The 13,448-nt window shown below is 38.2% G+C and overlaps 1 protein-coding gene across 1 annotated transcript; it reads right to left on the bottom strand.

The window, feature by feature from the left end:
* Positions 1–1,476: 1,476 nt before the first annotated feature.
* On the bottom strand, positions 1,477–9,776 carry znf770 (zinc finger protein 770). The gene is made up of 2 exons (XM_088926021.1): positions 9,688–9,776; positions 1,477–8,238 (listed from the first exon to the last, which is right to left on the bottom strand). The coding sequence occupies exon 2, from the start codon at positions 7,993–7,995 to the stop codon at positions 2,293–2,295; it is 5,703 nt and encodes a 1,900-aa protein (XP_088782147.1). The 5' UTR covers positions 7,996–8,238; positions 9,688–9,776; the 3' UTR covers positions 1,477–2,292.
* Positions 9,777–13,448: the final 3,672 nt, after the last annotated feature.

Below are 13,448 nucleotides of genomic sequence, written 5' to 3' on the forward strand. Positions count from 1 at the left end.
CAGTCCTGTTGGTTAGGGGTAGCTAATGTGGTTAGCTAATGGTTCTGTAATTTTTTTTTACATTAAAAAAAATGCTAATACCAATATATTTCACTGTGCAACCAAATCACATATTTCTATTCAATAATAACCAAATTTGTTTCTTACTAGCATTCAATGCTGCCACAACAACACTTTACTCACCTGTAAAAATAAGTTCTTCACTGCTTCATAAACACTTTATTGGTGTAGTCGAATGCAGTGATTATGATATTGACTTCTCCTTATTCTGGAGCTTTGACCAGCTGAGGACTAAAGCAAGAACAGTTCTAACAATATGAATAACGCAACTGAATCATTTGCTGTCATGTCTTACACCTTATTGATCTGACTTTAATACTGTAAATAGAATGTAACAGCAAAAACAAATACCCAATGTTCAATTTCTTTTCCTCTATTAAATCTGCAAATATAGATCAGAAATCTGCAATACAGACAAGAATGTTTCTTTTTGTCTTCTGGATGTATACATCTACAGATAGCAATACAACACTGTATTATATATTTTAAAGAAGGAAGGATAACATTTTGTGAAATAATATACATTTAATGAAGATAAGCATCTAGAAAAAGATAAACCAACTTTTAAAACCACACAAGATACAGGTTTGTGCAATATTTATTGTACTACAAAAACATTAAATAAGTATTGTGCAATATGTTAACTTTGAACTCAGTTCATGGGATTCACATTTTTGCATTAAATGTAACTTCATAGGAAAGGATTGCACTACACTGACAGGTGCAGAGGTTAGGCTGTTGAATGCAGCTACCGCTTGGCACTGTGGGGGTGGAGCGGTGGCACTGTGGCTGGAAGGCTGCTGGTTCAAATCCCGGGGCCGGCAGAGGAATCCTACTCCGCTGGACCCCCGAGCAAGGCCCTTAACCCCAGCTGCTCCAGGGGCGCTGTACAATGGCTGACCCTGTGCTCTGACCCCAAGCTTCTCTCCCTGTCTGTGTATCTGTGTCTCAGGGAGAGCAAACTGGGGTATGTGAAAAGAGAAATTCCTAATGCAAGAAACTGTATATGGCTAATAAAGTGATCTTATCTTATTCCAAAACTCTGAACAACAGAGGATTTGGAGCAGAGACAGTATTTCAAGTGAAGATAACAGACCTGAATGAAATACTGTCATGTCATTCACCTGTCTGGTCCAACTTGAATCTACACAACATAACTCATAAAAAACAGTCAAAATATTAAATCTGCAGAACACAGATTTGAAATTTAGCAATTCTGTAGACCATAATTTCTGGATTTTATGCAGATAACAATGATTAAGGATGAAATGTACTGTGGTATATAGTCTAAGAGGAGAAGGATTGCATTTTTCAGAGCTAATAGGCTGACATGTTAATTTAAAAAATACAATTCCAAAGTTAAATCTATAACATAAATGAAATATATAGCAAACATCAAATATAAGACAAATATTGTTTTGTAATCAACAAATGGTACACCTTTATGTAAGCTTTATTTTGTACAATAAAAAAACTATCATTTGTGCAATACAAACTTCAGCTTTGAGTGCAGTTTCATGTTTTTTTAAAAAGCAACAAAATTATTTTCATAAAAAGAATGGACTACAATGCACTTATACATGTATGAATACACCATATAAAATGGAAAGTGACATGCAGCTGCTTAAATATAACTTTAAAAAACTGCAAATATATTGCTACAATTCTTTCCTTAGTTTGAGACATAATGAATACTGCATTTTAAATAAAAGAAATTCTAAAGATCTATAAATAAAAACTCACAACATAAAGTAAATAATTAGATATAATCACACATATTTTATGTAAAGGCATGCATTTAAAAGTCTCAAAAGTGTGAACCACAAAGTACTTCAATATTATTAAAATTATGCTCAGGCACTCTTCCAGTATAAAAAAATAATACAATATAAAAGACAGGAATACCATTATATTGCTGATCATCATATGAGTCGCAAGATGCAGGACACAAAAATGCAATGATGACTTGAAAATAAAAAACAAATGCATTAGCCTTATTAAAACAAGTATACATGCCTTTTCTATGCTGTAAAACCTGATAAATGTAAACAAGACTGAAAAATGACGAACACTCAATTCATCCTCATGCTTTTTGAGAAATACCAAAAAGTTATGTAAACTACTTTAAACAAAAACAGCAACTTTTTGCACAAATATCAGTAACTCAATAACATTGTCTTTTACATTTTTACAAAAAAATAACTGTTTGGATCTGGGTCATGTCAGGTTTTTCTACTTGAAGTGAGTAAGCTGATGCGTTTTTAAATGGCAAGACTGGGTAAATGTCTTCCTGCATACAGAACACTCAAATGGTCTCTGCCCTGTATGAATTACATAGTGTCTTTTGAGTTTAGAGGGAGAATCAAAGCTTTTGAAGCATATAGCACATTGATAAAGGCTCCTGCTTGTACTTTTTGCTTGGGTCTGATTTTTAAAAGTGCACTTGTGCACTTGAAGCTTCCTTTCTGTTCCAAAATAATTATTGCATTCCATGCACTTGAAAAGTCCACTCGGACTGGAGGAACTCCAGTATCCATTAGTATAATCAGACTCTGAGGCCGTATCAAGTTCAGGCAGTTCATCCCCTGATCTCTCAACTGCTACCTGATTCGTATTATATTGTGGACAGGTTTTAGAATCGGCTTCAAGCTGCCATGACTGAAGCATATTCTGGCCCTGATGATCCTCACTGAAGTCATTGTTTGTAACCTCCTGCTGAAAGGAATCTGAGCCACCAAACCGTTTTGCATGAATTCGTTGATGAACTTTGAGATGTGCAGCCTGTCTAAATGACTTATTACACACACAACACTCAAAGGGCTTCTCCCCAGCATGAATTAAGTAATGCCTTTCAAGTTTTGAAGGGGAGGAAAAACATTTGAGACATTCAGAACACTTATGCTTCTTCTCTTTCTGTTTCAATTCGTCTTCTACTTTTTCAGATGAGTCTGTAGCACATTCTTCCAGTATTTTGTCTGATACTGTATCATTAGCTTCTTGCGCTGGATCCAAACTGCCATTAACAGTTAAGCACTGGTTAGCGTTCTGTCCATGTGGTTCTGAAACACAGTCTGCCTGCTCTTCTAGACCTTTTATGTTTTCCTGAAGAGCTCCGGATGCACACCATGGTATTTCATAAGTCAGCTTTTCAGAAGGGGGTTGATTCTCTGATTGATTCTGAGGACTGCAGGGATGTTCTTTCTCAAAATCACTTTGCGTCTTATCACAGAATTTCCACTCTGAATGGGTGTGCTGGTGATTCTGAAGGTGACAAAGCTGCCTAAATGACTTGCCACACATGTAACATTTAAAAGGTTTCAGACCAGTGTGAATAAGGAAGTGCCTTTTGAGTTTGGAAGGGGAATTAAAACTCTTTGGGCATACTGAGCACTGATATTCCTTCCTTTGACAAGTTTTCCCTTGGTTTGATTCAGGGAGATTTGTCTGGGGCATATTACATCTCTCTTCTTCAGAAAGACATGTGCTGTATTCACCCATTGTGCTATGTGGTGGATTATGTGGAACTGCTGGCTCAGTTAGGTTTAGCTTTTGTTCTTGCAGGACAAGGGACAGAGAAGACACAGAAAACTGATCATCATAAAGAGATATTCCCTGTGCACTCTGGTTGTGCTCCTGGTTTACATTACATTCATAAGAATGTTTTAATGCTCTTAACTTCTTAAGGGTATGTTGATGGGTTTTTGAATGAGATGGTTGCCTAAATGCATTTGAACAAATGTAACACATGAAAGGCTTCTGTGCAGTATGAATTAAATGATGCCTGTCTTGTTGAGAAGGTGCTTCAAAGCATTTTAAGCATCTGGTGCATTGATAAATCCTTTTACTGTCATGAACACTTTTTCCATTTTCAGCCTCATGATTCTGCATGTTAAGAGCCAGTGAATCCGCAGTAAAACTGCTCTCTACTTCTTTATTCTCTGGTGTTTCACTGCCATCGACAACATAACTTTCTTGTTTCAAAACATCGGACCGTAATGTGTCTGTAAGTTCATGTTGTTTCTGTTTATTGTCTTGGGAGACACTGGCATGGGACAAAATGCTAGGGGAAAGGTGTCCTTGAGGACTGTGGTCTCCATGGTGCAGTGACTGACTAATGGAGTTTTTCAGACCTTTGTGACTTTGTTGGTGTCTTTTTAAATGAGTCAGCTGTCTAAATTTCCTTTCACAAACATAGCATTCAAAAGGTTTCTGCCCTGTATGTGAAAGATAATGCCTTTGAAGTTTGGAAGGACAATCAAAACTCTTGTGACACAAGCAGCACTGATGGATACGCTTTTTGACATTTTTTCCTTCTGTGCTTCCAGTATTTAGATGCCCTAGTGACGTCTGATCTTGCATCAGACATTTCTTTTGTACTGGTGTTCCGTTTGTGTCCGTCACTAAATCAACATAGTTATCCAGGATGGGCTTCTCGGATTCTAAGTGTGCAGAGGCTTCTGTGAGTTGGACTCCATCGTGTGTTTTTCCAGCTCCAGTAAAGAAAGCCACCGGTGCAGTGTTAGACACACCGTGTAACAGAGGTGGTCTCTTCTGGGTGTGGTTCTGCTTTAAGTCTGCCACCCTCCTGAGAGAAATAAGTCTCCTGTGTTGCAAGTTGCTTTTCATAGTTTTTATATCTCTGTGAGTGCGGTAGTGGGCTTTTAAATGGGATGACTGTCTGAAGGCCCTCCGGCAAATATGGCACTCAAAAGGCCTCTGTCCAGTATGAATGAGATAATGCCTCTCTAGTTGGGAGGGTGCACTAAAGCATTTTAAACATTTAGAGCACTGATAGACTCTTCTGCTGACATCTGCATTGTCACTGTTCTCAGAACTGTAGGTGTGGTTCGCCTGAAACACTTCTTCGGTAAAAGCATCCTCATCTATAGTATGTTCAGCGGTTTTACTGAATTCCACTAAATTTGTGTCTTCTTGTGACTGCGGAGCATTATCATGAGTACACTGACTTTGAGATGTTTTTTCATTTCCCTGGGACTGATCCTGACTGCCCAATCTGTTTGCATTAAGAAATTTCTGCTGCTGAAAGGCACTTTTGAAAGCCCTCCATTTGTTGTGGGTACGCTGATGTACTTTTAAGTGTATGGCTTGCCTGAATTCTTTACCACATGCAAAGCATCGAAATGGCTTCTGCCCAGTATGAGTCAAGTAATGCCTTTGAAGTTTGGAAGGGCAATCAAAGCATTTTAAACACATCAAACACTGATGTGTCCTGTGGTTTTTAATCTTGTCCGAGCCCAGCGTATGTTCCTTAGGCAAGCTTTCTGTTGAAATTGAGATCTGTGTTTCGGGCTGATCGAAACTTTCACTGCTGCTAAAAATGTTTTCTTGAGCATTCGCTATATTCATATCGGAATCAATTTCAGGAGGCTCCGACTCTTCCAGTTCACTTTGTTCAAGAGGGTTTTGCTCTAAAGAGGCATCTAAACTCAAAACAGTCACTGCAGTCATACTTCCACTTCCAATTTGCTGAGAGGTAGAAGGGTCACGGTCAATGTTTGTCTCTTCCTGCTGCAAATGCTCAAGTCTGATGTGGGTGCGTTTATGGAATTTTAAATGTTCAAGCTGTCTAAATGTCTTGCCACATGCTTTACAATCAAAAGGTCTTTGCCCTGTATGAATTAAAAAGTGTCTCTGGAGTTTATAAGGTGATGTAAAATATTTTGAGCACATAGCACACTGATGGAGTTTCCTGTTAAGTGTTTGGTGTTCACTTTTAGTATAATCAATTGTTTGTTGTAACAGATTATTTGAAATTGTCTCCTCAGGTGCTATAGTATCTGCAGCCTCTTCATCCTTGTTGTCATGCCAGTGTTCACTTGGCTCTTCTGGTTTCACAACAATATTAAGTTGAAGCTGTTTAGCCTGTTGTAGGGCATTCTCTTCGCAGGGCTGGAAAGATCTTTGTTGCACGTTGTCTGTGTCCCCAGATGGATGTTGCCTGTGGTGGCCATCAGTTAAAGCAGAATCCTGAACACTCCCCAAGTCTTGTCCCGGGAATATATAATTAGAATCATCCACTTTTCTGTGCTTTACCTGATGTTTTTTCAAATGAGCTGCTTGTCTAAATGTTACACCACAGATTGGGCATTTGAATGGCCGTAATCCTGTGTGAATCAGGTAGTGGCGCTCAAGTTTTGAAGCAAATTTAAAAGACTTCAAGCAGATGCTGCACTGATTGCGAACATATCCGTTTTCATGGACAGATTTCTCATCTAATGCAGTGAAATTAAGGAGCTGTTTTGTTTCCGTTTTGAGATCATGTGTACGTGAAGGCGCTGTGAGATCTTCTTCACTATTTGAAGATTTGTTGTTGGATTCATGCGCAGGAGTGATATTAACAGAACAATTCAGTTGGGACGGTGGATATGAGCTCATAGGCTTGTGCTCTTTGGGGCTACAGGGTTGTGCTGGAACCAAAGAAGATTCATCACAATTTGAAAGCAGATGTTTACTATGGCTTTCATCCTGGTCATCAAATTCACCTGTCTCACCAAACGCCTCCTCTTGCAGAATATTATCAAAGTCTCGGCCATTTCTGTGGGTTTCTTGATGAACTTTTAAATGTGCCAGTTGTCTAAAGGTCTTTCCGCATTCCCAGCAATCAAAGGGCCTTAGATCAGTGTGAATAAGATAATGCCTCCTTAGTTTAGAAGGGGAACTAAAGCATTTCAGACAAACTGAACACAGATGATTCCTCTTCTGTTCACCATTAGCAGACAAACATTGACTTTTCTGTTTAGAATCAAGGCATTTTTCGGGTAATTCACATTTTGTCACACTCTTATTAAAAGCCATTTGATCTAAATGACTAGACTCACACATTACATTACTGGCACTTTTAGGTATGTGTAAATTACTTAAATCCTGTTCTTCGGTAGTGTAAGACTGTGCAGAGTTACACTCATTCTCTACACTCATCACACGAATCTCATTCAGTGTGTTGTCTTCAAACTGCAACTCATTGTCACCATTATCAAAGTTCCTATTTCTAAATACTTCATTTTGAAATGAATGCAGAGGAGAATTAGACTTTGAATGGGTTTGTGAATGGAGTTTTAGATGTACCATTTGCCTGAATGTCTTTCCACAAATGGAACACTGAAAGGGTTTCTGTCCAGTATGAATAAGAAAGTGTCTCTGTAGCTTATAAGGGGAATTAAAAGATTTTAAGCATACAGTACACTGGTGGATTTTTTTGGTATCTGGGATAGTTTCTGTCACAAAAGAAGAGTTCACCTTATGTTCCTGAAGTATTTGCTTTGTTGTAGACTGTCTGTCAACCAGCAGCCACTCAGGAGAGTTTATACTATCCGTGCTGTTCAAGTTGAGCCCAGGTTGTTCAGTGGGTTTCGAGTCTCCAAAGTCTGGCTGTTCTGACTCATCTTGATCATCTTTCTGGGAAATAGCACATAACTCAACATGACTGCTGCTTGCATAACTGCACTGGGAACCATCTTGGATGGCTTGATATGGTTTTGTTTCAAATGATTGCTCTCTATTTGCAAAATCCATCAGTTGGAAGCTATTTTTAAAAGGTCTCCATTTTTTATGGGTTTCCTGGTGCTTCTTTAAATGTATGGATTGTCTGAATCCTTTTCCACACACAGAACAGGTAAAAGGCTTTTGTCCAGTGTGGATTAGATAATGCCGCTCAAGTTTTGAGGCAAATTTAAAAGATTTAGAGCAAACAGAGCACTGATGATTCATTAAAACGCTTTTGGCATTTTCAATGTCTTGATGTTCCCCTTCTGTTTTAACACATCTCTTAATAGGTGCAGTAGGAATGGAAAGACGTGACTCTGCACTTGAGTGGTAAATTTCAAAACCACTGCCCATCTCGGGCAGTGGCTGTTCCTCCATCTTGTCAAATGCCAGTGGGTGAGAAATCATTTCAAAAGAAATTCCACCTGTCATGTGCAGTACGTTTCTGGGATGTCATGCTTTTTATGAGAACTTTCATATTCTCCTTGTCTCCCACAGGCCCTTTTGAAAAGTAATGGTGCTTGGTTCTCTTGCTCCCATTAAATTATTCAAATCCAGTCTTTGCCTTGAGGATTAAGATTTGTAAACGTGGTGGGCTTTCTGTTCCATGGTGTCCTTTATGAGGCCAAAGCCTGTAGTCTTTGTCTTAGGAACAAACTATTTTGACTGTCAAACCTGCACAAAAAGTGAAAAAGATCATTTTAAAATCTAAATGTACATTACTAACGACACCTACGAAAGTGAGATTGGTGCAATACAGAAATAATAATAATGTTCCCAGTATTTCTCATCACTTAACATTCTGCATTGGCATTAAAAACAGACCATCCTGGATATAGTCTATAACTGATGCAAAAAGCAAGTCTTTTCAGTTAAGACAAGCCACACTTGTGAAAAAACAGAAGTTCTACCTCCAAACCTAGTTATATTATGAGGCAAGCAAAGGGTATATTTAAATAATAAAATATAGCTTTTTGCTTTAACTAACAAATTTTAATTTAACAGACACAAAATTAACCAGAACTGTGGCTTCTAACCATAAAGGAAATCCAGTAACACATGGGCATAGTAGCATCCTGTTGATAAAAAGCTGTGGCCTAGAACCCATTTGAGGAATTGTAAGTTTAAAAACAAATGTACATTCAGGATACATAGAACATGTAAAGCCAAAAAACAACTGAGATCAAGATATGCCAAAATCCTAAAGTAAGATGTAAAAAACGTGCAGTTCCCTTGCTAGGCATCTGGAAATATCCCGTTGTTCTTATAGGTTTTAAAATATCTGACGCAACTCTGATCATAAACCTTTGATTATTTCTTGTATATGTACAACACGTTTTCAAATATCAGATATTTCGATTTGGCGTTTTGGAATTGTAATAAAAACAAAACAAACAAACTGAGTCTGTGTTACTATAACGGATACAATTACCAGCACATCCTACTTCGTTTCCTACAGTCCTCCCCCCCCAAAAAATAAAAGCATACTAATGTAACTGATGGGAATGCAAATAAATTCAAACCCGTTTCTTCCACATTTCTACTTTTGTAAATCTTAGAAACAGGTAGAGCAGAGCACCGGTAATAGAAACCTTAAGAATCTTACCTTAAAGTCAGAAATTGATCATCGTTAAGCTAACAGAATAATTCTGCCAAGAGGAGTTTGACAGCGCCTCCTGCTATTACGGCTAGAGACGTTTTGAATTCTAAAGCATGACACGAAAGACAACTCTAACACATCAGTTTTCTATTTTTACGAACTTAACATTGTCGGAAAATGAGCAGAAATTCTGGACACAAGATTCCTTCGTTACAGAAGAAGTCAAAAGAAACACACCCTAGTCTTGTGGTTTGCAAAGGGGATCATGGGAATCGATCAGCCTACTCACAAAGCAGGAGTAATCCAGGAGTCAGTTTTGTGGTTACTGTTTTTTAGTTTCATCATCACCAACATCCAAAGTAAAAAAAAAACACGTTCCACCCCTGGTGTAAATTTTACGTAGCACACAATGAAAACATTGATGAATAAAATAAACCACTGTGGGTCGAATTGGTAAGATTAAAAATAGCAGCACACTAATGTATGATGTAACGTAAAGAAAAAATATATCCATTACAACTCACCTGACTGCAACAAAGAACAACTATAACCATGAACTATAGGAGAACCATCGCTTTTTCCTTAATATCACACAAACATCAGAGCTGACAACACAAAGTCCGCTCTCACACAACGTGGGGGAAACACGGCTTCTACACATTAGTTCCTACCTCGGGATGACTTGCGGCGTTCTTGCACATCATTACCATGTTATTTTATTTATAAATGTTTGATATAAGATTGGTATTTTGAAACTAAATCTGTTTAATTAAAGCCCTTGGAAGCGCACAACGACGTGATGTTCATCAATGAACCAATAATATTTCCACGCTTTGAATGAAAGACGAAATTTAAATTAAATTTCAATACACTTAACTGAATCTACGTGTATTTAGAACCGTAAACTACGAATTGCGTCAAACCAAATGCAGATACCCTTCTTTTTTTGAGTAAATCCAAGACGTACACGTTTAAAAAGAACTAACGTCGCTAAAGGTATTTAAATTTAAAAGTATACTTTCTCCATGTTAATATTTAACAAGCACATTGATGTTTGTCTTACACTCCATATCCATTTATTCCTTGGTACAGAACAACATTCCCTTATTATTTTATTTTCCCAAAAACGACACTCTACTAAGGCATCAAATAAATAAGTAGTTATATTATAACTATAAATTATATGTATAATGTAACGCGTCGCCGCGCTGGCAAACCGACTCGCACAACCTGTAATGTCGGCCGTATGCGTTACAATAACAAAACGGTGTGTTATTAATAAACCAAAGAATAATTCCCTATAACTCAATTTAAAAACTGCAGTTTTTATCCCAGTCTTGAAGGGGAGTCCTGTGGGCCACGTTTTCTCAGGCAAAGGTAAAAGAAATTGGGCATTTAAAACCAAGAAGGGAAAAAATACAAATTGTTTGAATGTGACGTGTTTATACTGTACTAGAATGACCGTGGGCCCCTGGAGGTAGGTGATAGGACTGCAGCGCGAAATAAAAGAACCTCAGGCTCAGTGAATTAGTTATACCTCTAATGTTCTTGTATTTTTTAAAATTATTATTTCTGTTTTATAGTTTTAGTTAGAATTGTTAATGATATACTGTTTAATAAGTGATACTATTTAGAGACTCTTGTGTTGTACTACGGTGTGTATTTGTCTGTTCTTCCTATGTGCTGTGTATTATTGTATGGTATAAAGTTGGGAGCTAGGTTTGACCATTTAAATTAAATGAAAGTATTCCTTTTCTACTTCCTTATTGTTTAGAACATATACAAGCACTTCAAAGTGTAAGGAGGAATATACCCATGCCTCCAATAGTGGCTGCTACAAAGTATTGTGGAGCATCATGGGGCAGTGAGAGCACCAGTAGGTTTCACAGCACTCTGGCCCAAAGCCCTAAGAGCTCCAAATGATACCTGGGAGTCCTGGGCATTGCTGCAGAAAGGGCTGAATGAGTCTGGAGCTGTGAGAGAGTCGTTGGGCTTCCCAGCATTTTGACCAGAGGTAGAAATTGACAGGGTCATCTTCTCAGCTTCCTGGTGTTAATGGGAAAACAAATCAGAATCTGTGAAACACCCAGTGAGCAGTTTCAGAACCTGTGAGTGTTTCTACCACTTGGCAAAGAATGAGAATGAGCCCCCTGTGGATCCTCTCCAGAATCTCAGCCAAAGAATGAAAGCAGTACCAAGGTGGGCAAGAATTCCCTCAGGCCAGGGAATTAAAATCAGTCACCGAAGGCACGAGGAACTGGGACTTGCTGTTAACTCTCTTCATCCAGGTCACTTCACCTGAGGCACTTCTTGTAGAGGGCGGAGTCTCCACAGGAACAGATGACAAAGTTGTGGGAGAGCCAGTTCTTAAGTTTTTGTATTCCTTTTTAACTACTGTTCCTGTTTTAGCTCATTACATTGCTGTTTGTATACTTGGTCCAGTTTCTTACAGGCCTGTAATGTACTACAACAGGACAGGGGTCTCCAACCCTGGTCCAGAAGAGCTCTGACCCAGTTACTTGTATAAGCCACCTGTTCCTAAAGAACAAGAACTGTATATGTTGTTGATGAATTGAGCAAGTACGAAAACCCCTTTTTGTGGGATGGAGGGCCCTACAAAATCCCATTTGGTCCCAAATGATCTTTAAATTTCACAAATATCCTTCTTAATCAATCACAACAAAATTCTTTTGGTACGAAATTCACCATACTTCAGTGAATGATCCAAGGCTCTTGAAAAACAGTGTGTAGCAACTGATCCTGGAAAACACCTGGTCAACAAGTGTTACACATCACACCAAATCACCTGTTTCTGGAGACTGGGAACATTTGTAATTTCTCACAATGAAGTGCATCTAGCGCTCTATTAAGGGAGAAGTCCTAATAATTTATATTCCAAATAATTTCTCACTGAATTTAACTCTCTCTCTTTCTTTCCTAGCATTAATCCCGGATCAGCAGGGTCCACCTGTCAGCACGCTTGTCTGGTGGTTTGAACTGACGTTGCCATTAACTGCGACCGAGAAATACTCCAACCGGCACATTTGGAGTGCTGTCCAGTGCCGTCGGAGTGGGAGGGGACCAAACTAATGTAGCCAATTCATAGAGGGGGATTATTAAGAGGCATGGGAAATTTGGCCAGGGTGCCCCTACTCTTTTCAAGAAACACCGTGGGATTTTTAATGACCACAGAGAGTCAGGACCTCAGTTTTACATCTCCTCCAAAGGATAGCACTTATTTACAGTATAGTGTCCCCTTCACTATACTGGGGCATTAAGACCCACCTGGACCACAGGTTGAGCACCTCCTGCTGGCCTCACTAACACCTCTTCCAGCAGCAACCTTAGTTTTTCCCAGGAGGTCTCCCATCCAGGTACTGACCAGGCCCACACCTGCTGAGCTTAAGTGGGTTGCCAGTTGTGAGTTGCAGGGTGATATGGCTGCTGGCCTTCTAACTGAATTAAACAAATCACCTAAATTTACACTTAAATTGTTCAAAGTATTAGGATTTGATGATTAAATAGCTGTTTATAAAAAAAAAAACCTGCTGAATTGGAACAGGACTGGAAATGTCTGGTGTATAGCCAGAGGAGATTGTAGAGTACAACCATTGTGATTCTATAGTTAAATAAAGGTTGTAGTGCAACCAGTTTTTACACAATATTCCAAGACCGTAAAGAACATGTCACTGACTGTAAAAATGTATTAGTCTGGATTTTAATAAAGGTAAAGGTCTTGTTTTTTAAGGGAAAACTTTTGGGATAAATGGCTTGTAATATTCAATGTAGTTTAACAGACTGTATTGTACTTGTCCCATATTACTAATTGTCAGTAACAAAAAACATAGAAGGTAGTTCCATGCTTGTTGGTCTTCAATGCCCATCTTTTTCAGTCATTGCTTTGATCCAGTCAACACTTAGCTCACACCTGTCATTAAGGAATCACATTACACTTAGTTACAGATAAATCACTGCACTGACTATATAAAAATCTATCAGTTACTATAATTATATTAATTCCTTTCCTTAAAATAGAGTTTTAACTGAAACATTTGATGTAATTTTGCATTTATGAATCTGTAATATTTCTATCAATAACAAAATATACGGAAAACAAGTGAGTTTAAAGTGTATGAGATCTTGAATTAATACAACATAATGGGACAAAGTTCAACAATAAGGTCGTGATGTTCTACTGTATGTATGTATCAATTTGACAACAATATCTGATGTCATAACAATAAAATATCCTACACAGAAACACTGTGTCGTGCAAGACTGTACT

Source organism: Atractosteus spatula, chromosome 9 (assembly GCF_055471065.1).
Source record: "Atractosteus spatula isolate fAtrSpa1 chromosome 9, fAtrSpa1.hap1, whole genome shotgun sequence".
In the NCBI taxonomy this organism is placed as follows: domain Eukaryota; kingdom Metazoa; phylum Chordata; class Actinopteri; order Semionotiformes; family Lepisosteidae; genus Atractosteus; species Atractosteus spatula.